We start from the raw sequence: 12,733 nt of genomic DNA, 5'->3' as shown, positions 1-12,733 counted from the left end.
GGTGGAATTACAGCTATTTTAATATTTTTCAAACATATCTTTAGCTTATAATATTTTTTACCATAAACTTGTATTATTTCCACATCAAAACCAAACAATAAAATTATTTTAAAAAAGTAATATAAATGCTCACTTTTAAACTAAGAGAATTTATGATTATCCACTTAGACTTTATTTTTATTTAAAAAAACTTCAAGTTGAAAACAGAGAATAAAAAATATATACACTGCAAGTATCTTCCTCTTAATTTTGCTGTGAAAGTGCTCTAAAAATATAAAGTCTTAAAAAAAACCCCAAAACATTGCAATAAAGTGCAATAATATGTGTGATGGAGAACAAATAAAATAGGTCAGAGAAATGAATGATCAGTATATAAACAGAATCAAAAAGCATTTTCTAAGATTGCCTTCCCAGTCTGGCAAAGGCAGATATATTTGCTAATCACTCTAAAATGTAATATAAATCTAGGAATTTTTATATAATTTTAAACTTAGTGCATTTTTAAACTACCTATTGAAGAACTATAACAATGTTGACCACTAACTAAATAGCACAGCCTATCAGAATAAAGTGCAAATGTATTCAATTATGGATTTTTAATGTGGTGCTGCCAACTACTATACTCTGAGCACTTATATTTAATGACGAAAATGAAGGAGAAAAAAGGTCGTGTAATCTACAATAGACTGTACAGAAACTAATTATAAAATAATAGTTCATGACATTATTTCAGCCTTCTAGAGAGCAAGTGACTCCTAAATTAGACAAAGAAACTGTGTAGAATCAGATTTTCTTTTTCTGATTGTCCTCTCAAAGTGCAGTTCAGTACCTTCCATCACTGAACAGCATGACCCACTTGAATGCAGAATATAATTTCTGAACAGTGATTCCCATATTTTAACAGCACCACCAAAAAGAAGAATCTGAGTCAAACTAAAAACAAGACAAATATGCAAAGCAATAAATCTGTGCTAACAACTTTTTATTACAACCTGTTTGTTATTAAATAGAGCTACTTTAAGGACAGAAGATGTCACTCTTGATCTTAAGGCACTTGTATAATGAGTAATAATAATAATAAATCAAATTTGAAACTTAAGTACCTTTACATACAAGGTCCCGTGCTAATATTCATTCAGAAATCAACAACACTTAGTTGACTGATTGCTACATGCTGGGTTACCGGGAAAACAAGGGTAAATAAACAGATTGTGCTCTAATTGAATTCAGCTTAGAGAAGCAGATAGATACTTATTCATAACTGTGATACAATGTGATAGGTGAATTGTGCATGGTGCCCAGCTAGACATAAAGGTAGACAAGACATAGTCTTTTCTCTCCACAGCCAACAATGCAGCTGAGAAGTCAGGGTCCAAAAACAGAACTTAATAGTGATACTACAAAATTGTCACAAAGAGATGAATGGACAGCTGGTGACTATGAGTTAGGCACATGAGGAATCTTTCACTCTCTAATCAGGAGACCGAGAAGGAAACAACTAACCACAATGCCAGGTAATGTGCTAACTGTGCAGGACACCACATTAAGTAGAGGTTTTAGGAGCTAAAATGGACTGGAAAGGATTAGAGAGGAGGGTGCTTAAACCAGACTTTTAAGTAACATATAGGCTTTGTTACGCAGAATGGGACATTCCATCAGAAGGAAATAGAAAGCTGAAAGTCTAGTGCAGAGGTTGAGCACGGCTGTGCTCCAATAAAGCTTTCTTTATAAATAGTATAATTGGGATTTCATATAATTTTTCACAAAATTATATTAAATATTATTATTCTTATTTTCTTCAACGATTAAAAATATTTTAAAAAATTCTTGGCTCAGAGGCTATACAAAAACAGGTAGCAAGTTGGATTTGACCTATAGGCTATACTTTGCTGACTCCTGGTCTAGTTAGAAGGCAAGCTAAATACACACACATAACAATACACAGAACAACTTCAAATATCTAACCAGTGTTCTCAATTCTACCCAGCCTTTCCATTTTATAATACATGTTTTGTAATACCCTCTTTTCTCCATCTGAAATGAAATTCATGGATAATACAACTGCCTACACATTTTTAAATAATGCCTTAACTGAAGTAAAAGAAGAAATAAAAAGAAAGTACTTTATGTTAAGATAGTATATTTTCAATATGGCAATCTGTGAGCCCAACTATACTAGAAAATGTAATAAAGTAGTCACATGCTTACGTGTACTTATAATGAATAAATTTAGATTTAAATGGAATAAAGAGACCAGATATATCTGCAAGAAACACAGGAAAAGTGAAAGAGTAGACATATGAAGAGTAGACACATATGAAAATTTGTGTTGGAAGAAGTAATAATGGTTCATTTGTATATAATAAGAGAGCAAATGAAATACTTTAGTTGAAATATACATAATCTAACAAGATTGCTGATAAAGTGGAGAAAGTAAAAGTGTCATATTTTTGCAAATAAACTGATAACTTAGTGTCAAAATAATTACTTATAACTTAGTGTCAAAATAATTCCCTGCTTTATATGGGGCAGACCAGTGAGGAAGTTTATCTATCTATCTATGTATCTATCTATCTATCTATCATCATCATCACCTCTCTATCCCTATTCGGAATTACCCCTCATGTAAAGATAGACATTTGATTTGACTTCTAGCGCTTCAATAGATCTTGGGACTCTGTCCTTTGATAAAAAATGAGGACTAGAGAACCCCAGCCACCTAAGATCCTACAGGGAAACTGAGTATAGATGACCTTTGGAACAATATCAGAGTAATACTGAAAACAACAGAAAACTCTAAAATAAATAATTCCACATAATTTTCACAAAATAGATTTCTTATAGTGTGATAACATTTTAAAAATAAATATAAGGTATGGCAATCAAATAAAATATTTTTTAAAACAATCTTATTGAAATTTGGTGAACTATTTGTATTTCAAGTGATGCTGCCACTTTAAAATGTTTGGTTCTATGTCTATTAAAAGGACCTCAAGTCTCCTCAATTACATATTTGCAGGTGACATTTACAAATGTAAACTGATGCAGGAGAGGTGTATCGACGACATAAATACCAGGAGCAGCAATATTGCTCAAGATAGGGATTTTCCAAACTGGGAACCAACTCCTGATAAAATTCCTAACAGAACAAAGTACAATGATCCCTTGATTTACATAGGAGTTACAATTCTAGAATATTAAATGATTATTAAATCCTTACAGAAAATACTTTGTTTGTAAAACTGAATTTTATTTTAGGTTTAGAAAATTAAAAATAAAAAAAACCTTCATGAGGGGCTTCCCTGGTGGTGCAGTGGTTGAGAATCCGCCTGCCAACGCAGGGGACACGGGTTCGAGCCCTGGTCTGGGAAGATCCTACATGCCGCGGAGCAACTAGGCCCGTGAGCCACAATTACTGAGCCTGCGCGTCTGGAGCCTGTGCTCCGCAATAGGAGAGGCCGCGATAGTGAGAGGCCCGCGCACCGCGATGAAGAGTGGCCCCCACTTGCTGCAACTGAGAAAAGCCCTCGCACAGAAACGAAGACCCAACATAGCCAAACATAAATAAATAAATAAAGTGCTTTAAAAAAAAAAAAAAACCTTCATGAATATGAAGTGAAATGTTAAAAACTGTGCAGTTAATGGGGTCATTCTTTATTGTTCAGGACTGCTCTGCACATTATAGTGCATTTAGCATCCCTGGCCCCCTTCTCCTAATGCCAGTACCACCTCCCAGTCATTATCAATACGTAAGTCCCTCCATGTGTTTGTAAAATGATTTCTAATGGCTCGTCTCTCTCCTAATCTCTTTGGGGACTGCTGGTCTGAATTATAAGAATGTAGAAATTAGGTTTATGTAATTTTTTATATAATGTCCAACACTGCATTATCAACAAATTGCAGGCTTAATAATTTTCTTGTCAGTAATTACGCTTCGTGAAGAGGAGCACATAAGGGTTAAGAGAGGGAAAGCTGCCTGAAAGAGTAAAAAGAATCCTGAGTTCAAAGACACTGGCCAATTCTGCCACAAACTGAATGACCTTGGGCAAGTCTTTTTAACTTTTCTAGGCTTCAGGTTCTCCTTTGGAAAATACACTAGATGACCTCTAAATTCCCATCCAGCTCTGACATAATTATAAAATATCTATCTATCTATCTATCTATCTATATATGCCTTTGGGAAATTAAAGGAATGAAAGTAGAGAATGGAGAATAAAATCAGGTGATGCTACATTTGTAACAGATCAAACAATATCAAAAAGAAAACCCCAAAACGAAGAAGATGGCCAATGGAGATGGTGGTATTAAAGGGAGGTATTTGATTCTTGGCATAATAGATGCATAGGTAGGTAGACAATGTGTATGAGATTCACATTCATTCAGCAATGTGAGATGATGCTCTTGGACTTAAGAAAGACAAACTCTACATGTACTTTTATTTTGTACTTATATTAAGTTTAAAATACATGGTTCCTGATTCCTTACCATAAATGTTGCAAGATTAAATCCAATTTGCAAATAACCACCAATGATGGGGTCTTTCTAAGAGCAAGTATCTTACAATGGAATATTACTCAGCCATAAAAAGAAACGAAATGGAGTTATTTGTAGTGAGGTGGATGGAGTTAAGAGTCTGTCATACAGAGTGAAGTAAGTCAGAAAGAGAAAAACAAATACAGTATGCTAACACATATATATGGAATCTAAGGGAAAAAAAAAAAAGGTCATGAAGAACCTAGTGGAAAGACAGGAATAAAGACACAGACCTACTAGAGAATGGACTTGAGGATATGGGGAGGGGGAAGGGTAAGATATGACAAAGTGAGAGAGTGGCGTGGACATATATACACTACCAAGCGTAAAATAGATAGCCAGTGGGAAGCAACCGCATAGCACAGGGAGATCAGCTCTGTGCTTTGTGACCACCTAGAGGGGTGGGACAGGGAGAGTGGGAGGGAGGGAGATGCAAGAGGGAAGAGAGATGGGAACATAAGTATATGTATAACTGATTCACTTTGTTATAAAGCAGAAACTAACACACAATTGTAAAGCAATTATACTACAACAAAGATGTTAAAAAAAAAAAAAAAGAGCAAGTATCTTATTCTGGTATCAGTGCTGTGGGAATCTACTCCACTGCTTCAGATCAGCATAGTTCTTAACCTCCATCACAGAGCAAAGGGCTCTTTAAGGGCTCAACCAACTCAGGGTTCCTGAGACCAGAAAACGAAGTAGAATGGGGAAATCTGGGATTCTGCTAGGAGGTGTCAGTCCTCCCAACCATGTAAAACACTCCAATTCCTTAAGGAAATTTCCTGTTAAATTAAAGAATTAAAGAAGTCTCTGCGGGTATTCTCCCTTCCAGTGTACCTCAAATAGGCCTTTCTGTAAGATGTAGTAGAAAGGTTAAGGAGTCTGATAGAACTTTATTTGAAACTAGTTCTGCCTTTATCAGTTGTGCCCTCGTGAGCAAGTTACTCTTAGCCTCAGTTGCCATATCTGAAAAATGGGAATTATATAATCACTCTTTTACTGTTGTTGGAAGAATTCCAAGTAATGATTAATGTAAAGACCCTAGCACAGGGCTTTACACATTGTGGGTGTTGAGAGTATTCGATAAATACTGTCACCTTTGCTCTTTTCTTTTCCACCCTCTGTACTTTGTCTCTCCTGCCCTGCCCTAGAAAGAAGGCTCTGCTGATGTCAGCATTCAGAAGCAGAGGTGCCAGGAGTGTTGACCGATTGGCTTCAGATCTGCCCAAGGCATACTCAGTGCTTTTATTCCTTCTGTGATACCTCTTATTCTCTTATGTTTCCCTTGCCTGGAGGCTGCTGATGTTTCCCAGAGACTAAAAAGTCTTATTCTTCCTTAGTAAGGGACCCTCTATGGAAGGAATCAGTAGAAGCAGCCACAGAGTTAAAACAAACTGTTAGATCTTTCTAACCAGACAAACGCTGAGCCTGAGATTGCAGCCTAGGGCAACCTTACTTCTTGGACTAAAAAATCCCCCGCACTCAAGTTCCTGTAAACTGCTATTTCTGGAGGAGCTGTAGAGGGACTGTTAGGGAAGATTTACACAGTTTGGCTAAATACTTCAAATGTAGTTTTTCTAGCAGTATGTACTGAGAAAATCTAACATCACCCACCTCTGAATGCAAGCTTATGAAAATGCTAGTTTATTAATACAAGTCTATTTTACATGTTTTTTTTCCTTAGTGTACACCATTGTAAACCTCTGAGAACGCTGAAGGACAAAATGACACCCCATCATCACGTGGTACTGTGTCAAGTGTTTCTGAACAGTTGCCTGGCCTAACCTTCATCACTATAAGCGAGGCATCAGAAAATTCAGTGGACAAACTAGAAACTCTGATGAAGGACCACAATACTGATAATTAATTCGATGGATAATACGTTTTTCAGGTTAAAAAACACAATTTGGATATCACTGGTCATCATAAATACCATTTTTTAAATTGAACAATTCCTGTGTTCTAAGTGCCATGCTTGGCTCTTTAGATAGAGTACTTTCAATTCTTATTACACTTTTCTGCAACGTGATTGTATCATTCTAAGTTTTACAGAGGGGCAGATGAGTCTTAAAGAGGTTAAGCAAGTGAGATCACACAGAGCTAGTAAGTTCAAACTTTGGATTATCTGGCTCTAAAGCATAAATCCTTTCCAAAGTGTGTCTCATTCATTAATGGATGTCAGGTGACAGAGCCACAGAATATTAGCTTTGGAAGGGATACAGAGGTTCATTTAGGAAAATCAGTTTTCTTAGAAACAGAGAAACTGAGGCCTAGAAGGGTTCCTTAACCATGAAGCCTAACACAGAGTGTGGCAGAACCCTCTAATCCTACGGTGGCTCAGTGCTGCTGACTCAGCAGAGTCTTCACCAAGGCCCACCAGGCTTTCTGTGACCGATCCCCTGGCCATCTCTCCATGGGCAGACAGAAATAAGAGCAGTTCTACACAGACACCAGGGTGTTACATGTGTTTCTGTTTTTGTTATTTTTGCCCCCAAAGCCTATCTCTCTTGGCCGACTTGATAAACACACATTTTTTCAAGATTCAATTCACTTCCATCCAAGTATCACTACCTCTACGAAGTCTTCACTAATTCACCTCTCTTCTCTTCCCAGAAAAACAGTTATAATGAATTAAGGAATAGGTTAATAGAAGCCAACTTTTATTGTGGATTTATGATTCATTCATTCATCCATTCCACAAATATTTATTGGGTCTCTACTATATGTAAGCACTGTGCTAACTGCTTTATATGTATTATGTCAATCATTCCTCACCATAATCCTATGAGTTAAGTACTATTTTTATCCTAATTTTACAAAACAGGAAATGTAGGCATAAAGAGATACAGTATCTTTTCTTAAAAAAAAAAAAGGATATTTTTGTCTTACTCCTTTGTGGTCCCTTTATATCCTGAATACACATTTACTATGGAATTTGCAGCACTCCGTGGAACTTTGTTTCACTTCCAAATTTTGATTTATGACGCTATTATTCTGTGTATATAATGATATATTTGCTAAGTATCGTATACTATTGTAGGTCGTAAGCTCCATAATGGTAGAGGTGGTATCTACTTTGTTTCCTATTATATCCACAGGGCCTGACAGAGTGGCACATAGTAGGTACTCAGGAAATGATAGTTGAATAAAGAAATGAAGAATGAATGAATGAATGAAGAACAAATGCATAGAACCCTGGTCGCCGAGTCTTCACTGTCTGTGCTGCCTTCCCAGACCAGTCTGCACTGGGTAGAAAAGCCGCATAAGCAGCGATGGACATGTTTTTTTGGGTTTTTTTTTCCCCAAGGCCGATACTATTATCTTGGATGTGCATTCTAGAACTCACTTCTGGACACTATAATTTTCCATTTTCTTACCTATTATTATGGTTATATTAATTCTACAGATCCAAATGGAATGGAAACTTATTTGAGAAGGGACAGGAGCTGTTTTTTATTCCTGCTGAGGAATAACATAATGACAAAGTCCTGTTAGTACAGAGCACCCCCAAATAACAGGAGTTTGGCAAAGAGCCTTGGGAGGAACTCAAGTCATTACCGTGGCCCTATATTATAGCAGCCGGAAATCACACTGCTGATTTCCACGTAACACAGTAACTATCTCCAAGGGCAAGATCCCAGCTCCCAGACACTTAATAGCCCTCAGGCACGTTCTGTACCACATATGGGTCCCTAGGCAACTCTAAAACATACACTTTCCTTCTTTCTGCTTTATCAAGGAGTCTAATGTTTACTATCATTAGCCTCTATCTTTTATTTTACAATATTTCACAGGATATCTTTAGTTAATTTAAGGGATAAAAATGGTATCCAAAAATTCTCAAAACAGACTTAGTTTTAATGGACACATATTCATACACACACACTCTTGTTTCTGTGATAGTTTACATGGGCATATAGTACATACACATATCTGTATATTTCAAATATTAGACATATTTTATAGATGTATATGTAAATGAATACAGATATATATATACATAGAACAGCATTTTTGAGTACCTATCAGAAGTAAAGGCAACATACTTTACAGAGAGAAAAAACATTATAAGAACAGCTAGTAATTTCTAGGAGAGAAAAGAATAATATAGAACTTTAATTTTTATATGTGTATATGTATATGCATGTATATATATATGTATAATTATATACACATGAAAATATGTTAATACATGCAAGTAGATATCATAGAGATATTTAAATATATATCTCTATATTAATATAGATATTTAAATATATATCTCTATATTAATATAGAGATATTTAAATATATATATATGCACATATGCATATACAGACACATTAAAAATTATTCAACATATTTGAAAGGGCACGGGAGTGGAATGAAGAGAGATTGATCAGTCTAGTATAGCACATTTTTAGGACTAAGATGGTAAAAGGGTGGAAGAGTCAGTTGATAGAAGAGTGTCACAACACTGAAGATCCTAAAAGATATGGTATTGGTTCTCCATTATTTGGGGAGTAACTGTTCTTAGCAAGTAATAAAGTACATGTGAATAAGAGAGAAAAATGTAGAGAAATGTGTATACAAAAGAATAATGGGAGATGGTGGCTGCCTCATTTCATTGCCTTCTCATATGTCACTGGATCTTTAATTATCAGCACAGAGTCTATTTCAATCTTTAAAGCATTAAATGGCTATAAATTTAAGCAAGTAGGAGGCTGACTTTGTTAAAAACCAAGGAAGGGAAAAGTTTCCCTTGGTTGATGAAAAATGTACCAAGATTTTTTGAGCATAGTTATTATAATATAGTATTAGAGATTTTGGTTTGAGCAATGATGAAAAGTTTATTACATCTTAGATAAAAAGAATTGTAAAAATAAAGCATGTTTGCGTATTCTACTCTGTGCAAAATCCATAAGCTAGATGTGTTTGCCTTCTCTGCCTATGTAAGCCTTGAGAATTTAACATAATCAATAAAGAGATATAGGCTAAAGACATTTAAACACATGTGTTTGTTAAAGAATAGGGACTTCATAATTGTTGACTGTTTATTCAGTTCGGAATTCATGTTAACTTTAAAAAATAACTGAGTTTCCAAACATCAGGCTCCACTTCAAGGTGAACTAATTTAATTCTAAAATGACAATATATTCTTGATTTAAATCAAGATGCTGAAATGCATGATATTAATGCCTCAAAAGCCATATATAAGGCTATGTATATGTAGCATTAAGATCTAGTGATATATACTTACAAGTACTTAAAAAAAAAAAACTAATAGTAAAATTGGAATGTTGGCTACACCTCTCAGATCATAACATTTTACTCATGATCAATACCCACTTCTTAATTATGCTAAAATCATATTAAAATCAAGAGAGGATTTTTTTCTGCAAACACAGATTTTTCTCTTTTTAGTGATTTTTATGAACAGAGTTCTATATTTATGACAATGATTACAGGTGCCTTTTATTTATATTTTATAGCATTTACAGGAAGTTGTTTTCCCTCTTCTGGATGGAGACAGGAAAAAATGAGCCAATTTCGTTTCTGGTACAATGCTAGTAGTTTGGGGCAAGAATAAGCTAGGAATCAAATTAAGGGACTCTGCATATCTGCTTCCGAAATATGTTACAGGGGAATACGAGTTATACTTTTTAATATAAATAACCTTATTGCTTCTATGAATAAATGAAATGTTTCATTATTTTATTCTGAGTGTAATTGTCCTCTAGCTTGCTTCCAATTGTATTCCTTTTGTTTATAAAATGAATTATTTAGTACAAACACATTTTCTTCTCCATCACTGAAAAGGTATACAGCATTATAAGAGTAAAATTAGAATAGGATACTTTAAATCGCTGCTTTCCATAGCTGAAGAAATAAATGTTTTTTCAAATCTTTAAAGAGATGGAAAGTATCTGATTAAAGTTCATTTTCTCTTTCTTCCTTAAAAACAAGACAAAACTCTAGGCTAGGCAGAATAGAAAAAGTTAACAATGATTAGAAGTAAAAGTGCTGCTAAAGTCTATGATGCAGAATAGTAAAATCATCTGAGGACTAGAGAAGTTGAATTTGGGGAAAAGTCACTGAAAGAAACTGAGCACAGCATCCCTTGACTTTCACAGGCCACACAGAGGTGTGAGCCCACAAACACCTGTGAAAATTACAGGATTTCCTGGCCTACCATTTATCAAACAGGCGTACCCAGTCAGCAAGGAGGACTCAGCAAAGTTTCCAAACCATACTAGCCTTCCCCAGCGTGCTCTCAGTTTCTTCCAATACTCACGGAAAAGTCACAAGGAAAAGGCTCACCTGTGCTGGGCTGAACCAGCCATGTGGGCAGGCACAATGCTCCCCACAAGTCCCTTTGCCTTTGGTGCTCGTCTTGTGGGAGCTTTTCCGCACACTGTCCCACAAGGTGACCAGCTTGGTCCTGTTTGAAGCTGGGCCCCCAGGTCCCGAGGAGGGCATAGTCTGAGAACTGTACCCGAGCCCCTGAGAACTCCTCTGCCAGCCACAAGCGCAGTGGGCATCCCTGATCAGTGTGGGTGCGCTCCTGCCGGCATCCATCCCATCGGACCCCCGGCTGCAGCTGTGTTGCTTGGTGAGGTATGCATTCATACTGCACTGATGCCTACTCTTGCCTTTGGTCAGCTCTGCACAGGAATGTCTCCTCCCTCACACCCCTTTCTTCCAGGCAGTTGTAAAAGTCTTTTTTTTTTTTTTTTTTTTCTCTCTCGTGGTTCCCTCAGTATCTTTGACAGCTGCTATAGCAGTGCATCGTGGGAGCAGCTCCGCACAGCATTATCTGCGGGCTGGTAGCTCTTTGTCAATAGATGACTCAACTCACAGAGCAACTTGACAGTATCCCTGCTCTAGGCAGAAGCAATCAATGCTCCACACAGCTGGGCTACAAGACTGTACACTGTTACAAACCCTTTTTGGATGGAGCCCCACAGTAAAGCATACTCTTCGCAATTTGGCATTCTGGCTTTTCCCTCTCTAGCTGATCCCCACGCAAAATACAGACCTCAGGAAAGAGAGCTTCTTATCAGACTAGCAGGACCCTTCTTTCCAGAAAGAATATATCTAGGCTGAAACAATATAGCGTAAGCAATGCAAAATGATGGGGAAGTTAACCTGTGAAAGAATTTCCAACATTTACAGGAATCACTTATTTAGAGAGAGGTTTGCCAAGACACAGACCAAATCATGAGGTAACTAAATAAGAGCATCAGTATTAACTCTAAAGAACATTGATTCATTCAGAAAAATCACTTAGATCACAGCCTTATACCAGAGTGCTTTAAAATTTGGAAGTTTGTTTTAGAACATGATTATATATTATAGTCCAGACATATATTATTTATGCTATGAACAATTATTAATTCTTTCTGATTCAAAAATAAAGCAATTTCCAAAGTTCCAAACTGATGGGTTGGCTTATTTTAACACAGTGTTTTTCCTTACCCCAAATTATTCTGAGGATTTCCTTTCAAATACTTTACCACAACAAATACATTCACCACAGAGAGAGTCTGCATTTTAAAGTGAAAGACATCTAATTCTGCCATCCAGTATTTTGGTTTCCAAAGACAGAATTTTCAAATTCTTTCACTAAAAAACGAGTGAAATCTATCCAATTTAAAGCAATTGCCTTCCAAAGAGGACATGATTGTTTTAAATTTTAAATTTTAGTATGTTTGCAGAAGCCATGCATAGTGTTTTCAGGAAAGGGAAAGGCTAATTACTACAGCACTTAGAATTTTTATTCTGTTTGAAACTTTCCATATCTATTGCCAAAATGCCTATCCCTATCACATATCCCTAAGGAAATAATTTTGGTTTGATTGGGAAGCAAACTGCCATCTATGCAGCACCAAACAAGTGTGATATAATCCCATGATATAGTTATTCTATTTATAGACCATCAGGTGCCATCAGACCCACTTTCGCAGTGGACTAACCAGGTGCTGGGGCAGTGTAGACCTCATTTCTATCTGAGTTCACAAGGTTCTTGTTTCAAAAGCCATGATTACAACATATTCTACATTTCAACACTAGGACTCCCTGGATAAATCACTGTTATATATAAAAGTCCTGAAAGGGAGGAGCAGGATTTTCTCTTTTCGTGTATCTGCATGAACGAGACCTTTCCCAAATTCTGTGCAAGGGGTTGATATAAGTACCTTGCCTGGCACAGTAAGCATTC

General features: G+C 36.2%; 1 protein-coding gene across 5 annotated transcripts in view; it reads right to left on the bottom strand.

Annotated features, from left to right (window-relative positions):
- Window positions 1-11,142, bottom strand: part of DLG2 (discs large MAGUK scaffold protein 2) — an 802,852-nt gene extending 791,710 nt beyond the window's left edge. For all 5 annotated transcript variants that reach the window (XM_061202775.1, XM_061202776.1, XM_061202777.1 and 2 more), the window contains exon 1: window positions 10,834-11,142. In XM_061202775.1, the coding sequence (XP_061058758.1) occupies window positions 10,834-11,142 (309 nt within the window). The remainder of the gene's footprint in view (window positions 1-10,833) is intronic.
- Window positions 11,143-12,733: the final 1,591 nt, after the last annotated feature.

Source organism: Eubalaena glacialis, chromosome 10 (assembly GCF_028564815.1).
Source record: "Eubalaena glacialis isolate mEubGla1 chromosome 10, mEubGla1.1.hap2.+ XY, whole genome shotgun sequence".
Classification (NCBI taxonomy): domain Eukaryota; kingdom Metazoa; phylum Chordata; class Mammalia; order Artiodactyla; family Balaenidae; genus Eubalaena; species Eubalaena glacialis.
The sequence above is the reverse complement of the archived record's forward strand: the minus strand, read 5'-3'. Positions and strand labels throughout refer to the sequence as shown.